The sequence below is a fragment of the Lemur catta genome, chromosome 3, assembly GCF_020740605.2.
Source record: "Lemur catta isolate mLemCat1 chromosome 3, mLemCat1.pri, whole genome shotgun sequence".
In the NCBI taxonomy this organism is placed as follows: Eukaryota; Metazoa; Chordata; class Mammalia; order Primates; family Lemuridae; genus Lemur; species Lemur catta.
In genome coordinates this window covers 112,930,628-112,936,627 of record NC_059130.1, presented here as the reverse complement: position 1 = coordinate 112,936,627, position 6,000 = coordinate 112,930,628, and the positions used below count along the sequence as shown (strand labels likewise).

Sequence of the window (6,000 nt, the reverse complement as noted above, 5' to 3'; positions counted from 1 at the left end):
CAGGGCATGCCCACCATCAGGGGCCCATGCCCTGTGGCTTGGAGACTAGCAGTCGGGCCTGGGGAGTGGAAGGACAGCCTGGCTCTCACTTGGGAACCCCAGTCCCCTACACTGAGCCTGGCCCTGGCTCTTCCTCTGCTGTGTTGGTCAGCTGGGTCCCCTCACAGTCCAGAGCTGGCCTCTGCCATGGTCGGACCCCCAAGGAGAGGAGGGCCCAGCCACCCTGGCTCCATGTCTGCCTTTCTGCGACCACTTCCCTCAGACTGCGGCCCCTCCTGATGCTCATAAACCACAAGCCCCCCATCTGCAATTGCAGCTTCTGCACATGTGCAGGCAGGGGAGGAGGAGGAGGAGGAGGAGGAGGAGGAGGAGGAGGAGGAGGAAGAGGAGGAGGAGGAGCAGGCTGATCACCCACGTGACTGCATGAGCCCAGCCAGAGCCCAGGCCCTCTGCTGACCATCCCCTCTGGCATCCCTGTCTGTCTCCATATCTGTTCCTTTCTCAGTCCAGATTTTAAGTGTCCTAAAAGCTCCTATGCCTCTCAGCATTCTCCCGAGGATTTGCAGATCTGATTTTGTTTGTTACCTTTAAATCTCTGAATCCTACTGCCCTGCACACAGTAGGTGCTCAATCAATGTGTGCTGGCTGAGGGAGCGATGACAGCTCTCAGGTGTTCTCGATGGTTGCATGGGCCTGCCCTTCTCCTCCCACACCCGCCTGGTGAGGGCAGGGCCCAAGTTCATGACGTTCCTATGGCCTCCCAGGGCAGCACCGTGCTAAGAGCCTGGGAGGCTCAGTGAAGGACCAATTGTGCCAGCCAGTTATTGCTGCATAACAAACCACACCCAAACCCAGGGACTTAAAACAGTAGCCTTTACTTAGCTTGCAGTTCTGCGTGTTGGCAGTTTAGCCCAGGCTCAGCCGGGCAGGTGTTTTGGGCTCAGCTGGGCAGGTGTTTTGGGCTCAGCGAGGCTCCCCCACGTGTCTGTGGTCAGCTATGGGCGGATCCCCCCAAGCTCGCTCACGAGTCTGAGGCCTGAGCTGAGACAGCCGAGTGGCTGACTCCGATCCAGGTGGGCACTCATCCTCCAGCAGGTGAGCCCTTTTCTCACGGTGGAGGCAGGTGTCCGGAGAGAGAGTAGAAGTGCCCTAGACCTCTTGAGGCCTAGGCTCGGAACCGGTAGACCACCGCTTCCACTGTGTTCCATCAACCAAAGTCAGTCACAAGGCCAGGTCAGGTTCCAGGGCTGGGGAAACAGACTGTCCCTCTTGGTGGGAAAAGCTGAGCCTCTTGTCCTAAGAGGTGCGGACACAGGAGGTGAGAATGAGGGTGGCCATTTCCGCAATCTGCCGTGCCAGCTGGGCATGTGACCATCAGGATCCACCCAATTAGATCACTTTAATATTTATCAGAATTCAAATCTGATAGAACCAGAGGCTGCTAAATTTGGGTGGAAATCTTGGATGCCTCTGATTCCCTCGCCCATGCCCTCTTCCTCCACTTCTCTGACATCCTCCTGGCTGTGACATTCACACAGCAGTGGCAGGGTGCTAATGTTCCATAGCGCTCTGCCTCCTGAGACGTGAAAATGGCACCAGTTCGTTCCCACCCGAGGGCAGAACTGGAGCAAATGAGAAGCACACGTCAGCTGTGCCCCTCGGGTCCTTGTCGTGGGTGCCAAGACCTTGTTTTCTGGGGCCTTTGTTCCCAGCTAGGGCTGAGTGTGGGCCTGGTCCCCAGGTCTGCCCTGCATCCTGATTTGGGGTGGGGGTGGAGGGAGAGTTTGGGGTAGAACCCAGGGCCTCTCCCCTCCTGGAAACTTCCTGGGATGGGGGCTGTGAGTTCTCTCTACCCTGTCCCTTTGTTCTATCGCTTTATAGCACTTACTACTGTCTGAATGTGTCACTTATCTATGTATTTATACACACACATATGTTTGCAGCCCCCCTCCTGCCCTAGAATGAAGCTCCTTCTTCCCACTTCTGTTCTCCTGTTCTCAGATGCCCAATGACAAGGAGTCCCCAAAGCCAGAATGCTGAAGGGCGAGCTGCCCTCGGGGGGGACCTTTCGTTCACCCTCCTGGGGAAGAACTGGAGTCTGCCGGGGGTGGTCTGGGAAGGCTTCCTGGAGGTGTGACACCAGAGCAGGTGCAGAATGACGAGGGAGACTCTGCGGCCTCCCTAGCAGCGGGGTTTACGCCTGCCACACCGGGGCCGGCCGGAGAACTGCTTGAAGTTTTTCTTGTAGGTGGGCAGGCTCTCTCTGAAGCAGTGCACAGAGCGCTTGTCACACTCGCAGGCCTTCAGTCCGCAGAGGCAGCTGACACCTGGACCGAGGGCGCATCCGCCTGCAGAGACACATGGGGTCACTGGGGGCTCCGGGGCCACCCCTGGCGGGGGTTGGGGGAGGTTTGTTCTAAGGTTGGGGAGACCAAGGAGCTTGCTGCAAGGGGTCAAGGGTCAAGGACAGAAAGAAAAGAAAATGGGAGTCCTTTCTGGATCGTGGCTGGGCAGCCCACAGGTGCTGGAGTAAGGAGAAGCCTAGAAGGAAACAAGCGGGGGAGGGAGGGGCTGCACAGAAGGGCCCTGAGTTAGCCAAGGTGGCCCTTCCTTCTCCCAGAGCTCGGCTCATGTTTCCGGCTGCCTGGCTGACATCTCGCTTGGGTGTCCCAGGCATCTCCAACTCAAGACGTTCCAAAGGGAAGCCTTGAAACACCAGTGCTCCCTCTGCCCCAGAGCCCATCCTTCACCCCCGTTCTCAGCAAACGGCCCAGCCTGTCCCCAAGCCGGGACACCAGGGGCCGACCTGGCTCCTTCCCCTTGTTTCCCTTTTCATATCCAGTTGAGCAGCAGGTCCCGCTGATCTCCATGTTTAAAACATTCCATGCTCTGCCCTCCTCTCTCCAGCTCCTGGGCCACCACCCAGTCCCTGTCATCAGCAGCTCCTCCTCTTAATGGAGGGATGCGGGCAGGGACCATCTCCAAGTGTAGCCTGAACTGTGTCCACTCTTCTGCTCAAAGCTCCACTGCGGTTTCCCATCACTAGGGGAAGACGTGACAAGTCCTCGTCTGGCCCGCAGAGCACCCCTGCCATGCTGTGACCCTCACCAGCTTCTCCAGCCTCATCGCCTCCTCACCGTCATCCCCTGCTCCAGCCACACCAGCCTCTTTCATGTCACATGTCTTGCTCTGTCTTGTCCCAGGGCCTTTGCACGGGCTGCTCTCTCCGTCTGAAGTGCTTCTCCCCAGGATCTGCAAGTGGCAGGATCCATCCCGCCCTTTGGGTCTTGGCCAGATCTCACCTCCTCAGAGAGGCTCTTCCTGACTCCCAATCCACAGTGCTCTCCAGGCCACTCCGTCCCACATCCCTGTTTACTTAATTCATTGAGCTTTTCCCAGTCTGTGCTTCTCCTATTTGTTTACTCGCTTCTGTGCACCCCCCTCGACGGAGCATGAGCCCATGAAGCCGGGCCCTTGTCTGCCTGGTTCGTCACAGTATCGCGGGCATCGAGGACAGGTGCTGGCACATGGTAGATGCTCAAGAAATAGTGAATAAATGAAAGAAACCTCTGTGGGCCTTTGGGATTGAGTGTCTGCCCTTTGGCCGAGTCGCCACTGGAGGGGGGACCTTATATTTACATACTAGTCAGAGTGGTAGTACTGTGTGTGTGTGTGTGTGTGTGTGTGTGTGTGTGCCGTGCACACGCAGGGGCTGTCTCAGGCACAGCTTCCTCTTTCTAGATAACTCTATCCCAGTTGCACGCTCTTTTCCGGGTTGGAAGGGAGGAAGGGAGACCACCAGACTCCCCGGTCTGTGACCTCGGGCACGTTCGCGCCAGTCTCTGCATCTAGACAATGGTGCTGAAACTCAGTCGTGTCACAGATGAGTCCGTGTCTAGTCCACAGGGCGGTGGCGAGGACTGTTGTTTACAGGTGGGCTGGATGTGCCGGCACGCGGGAGGTGTCACAGGTGCTTGCTGCTGTCATCAGGGTGATGCACGGGCTCCGAGGGAGGAGGAAGCAGCGCCCTGCGGAGTTGGCCCGAGCTGGCTACAGTCTGTCTGTGCACCGTGCTCCCTCTGCCAAGTCCGTCCTGCAGAGCTGTCCTCCCACACGTCCCCGGGAGACTTGATTTCCAAGGCTGTGCGACACCGCCCGAGGCTTCGCGGCCCCTCCCCGCTCGCCCTCGGGAAATCTGCCAGGGATGTTCTCGCCTCTGGCGCTCCAGGGCCGCCTCTCCCACTCTTCCCCGCGCCTCGTGCCCTCTGCCATCCCACTCCCCCTCCTGCCTCTGAGCAAATCCTTCCAGATCCACCAAGCCCCAGCTCCCAGGGAGCCCCCCATCCTTTCGGGGGGCGAGGGCTACTGGATTGCAGCCCCCACCCCCAGGCAGCCTCGCTGTCCTCCCAGACGGCCTGGCCTCGGGTGCTGCCCCCCTCAGGTGCTGTCGCCCTGGCATCTGACGCTTCCCTCACTTCCTCAGCCGCCTTCTCGCCCACGCTCCCTTCCTGTCCGCCTCTCTTTCTGTTTATCTTGTTTTCTGGTTGTCTCTTCTTTCTCTCATCTCGATTCTCTAAACCTCGTCCTTCCTTTCTCCCACTGCGCCCTCCCTTCCTCGCCCTGTCTTCCCCGCGTCTCTGCGGGAAGTGTCAGCCTCCCTGCCAGTCGGCTCCACTTCCCACGGCTCGCCCAGGCCCAGGTCTTCTGGAACTGACCTCGGACGGTGGTCCTTCGCGGTAGACTGTCATTCTCATGGCTTCCCTTGGCCGCGGTGGGACCGGCCTGTCATGACCTGGAAGAGGCAACCCCGGGCCAAGAAAAGCGTCTTTGGAAGCCACCTTTTAAAATCAAGCTCAGATCCAGATCTTGCATCTTCCAATGTGCTAATGGAGAAACTGAGGCATAAAGAAAGAAATTGACGGCTTCAGAATGTTCTTTCTCATTCCGTGAACTACATCTCCACACATGCAATAAGGCAGCAGGTCTGCCTGCAGATGCCCCGGACCCCTGCTGGGCCCCTGCCAGTGTCCCTGGCCTGTTCTTGGTGCAGTGTCAGGACTTGAAATGTGCTCAGGTTCTCAGCTCCAGCCCAGACCTCTCCCTGGGCTGTAGGCTCCGAAGCACGTGCCCACGTGCCATCCCCCTGCATGTCTGATACGTGTCTCAAACCCAGCACGGCTCCCGCCAACCTCCCGGTGTCATGAAGGTTTCTCCCCGCATCCTCACCAGCTTAGTGAGGACACCACCGTCTACGGCCACTCTTGGCCCCAGATTCAGCCTCTGTTTCCTCCACACCCCCCATGTAATCCATCAGCAGGTCCTGTTGACTCCCTGTCCGGATCATTCCCAGCGTCTGACACCCCTCCTCACCCCCTGTCCCTGCACTGGACCCAGCTGCGGTTACACCTCCCCAGTGCTTCGAAACAGCCTCCCAGCGGGCCCTCTCTCTCCTTCCTTGCTCCCCTCCGCACGGCAGCCAGAGTGGCCTCTCTAGAGCAAGATGAGAGTGTCCCCTGCTTAACACGCTCCAAGGGCTCCCCTGCCATGGAAGTGGAGGGCGAGGGCGCTGCCCCGTCCACCCGGCCAGACGCCAACCTCATTCTCTGCTCCTTCCCGAGGCTCCGCTGCTCCCAGCACACTGGCCTGGAGAGGCCTTCCACCCCCGACCCTGTCATTCCCCAGCCTGTCACCTTGTCTGAGGTGCTTCCGAGCATTTGTCCTTGTCTGAATGTATCTTTATTTATGAGTATGATATGGTCTCTCACCCTCCCTGGAACACAGGCTCCTTCGGGGCAGGGATTTGGTCTTCCTGATGGCTGAGCTCCAGCCCCCAGCAGGCAGCGAATGCTCCACCGCTATGTGCTGACAGCGGCCAGTGGAGAAGCCACCCCCAGGGACCGGAGGCCACATTCAGGGCCTAGGTCTGCCACTGCTGTGCTTAGGGTCTTAGGCAAGTTGCTTCCCTCTCTGAGCCTGTTTCCTCAGCTTTCAAATGGGGAT

The 6,000-nt window shown here is 58.7% G+C and overlaps 1 protein-coding gene across 1 annotated transcript in view; it reads right to left on the bottom strand.

Moving 5' to 3' along the window:
* Nucleotides 1–856: 856 nt before the first annotated feature.
* The window catches only part of PLA2G2C (phospholipase A2 group IIC), a 22,139-nt gene continuing 16,995 nt past the window's right edge, over nucleotides 857–6,000 (bottom strand). Inside the window, exon 5 of the mRNA XM_045548534.1 lies at nucleotides 857–2,348. Within this exon, the coding sequence (XP_045404490.1) occupies nucleotides 2,182–2,348 (167 nt within the window). The 3' untranslated portion in view covers nucleotides 857–2,181. The remainder of the gene's footprint in view (nucleotides 2,349–6,000) is intronic.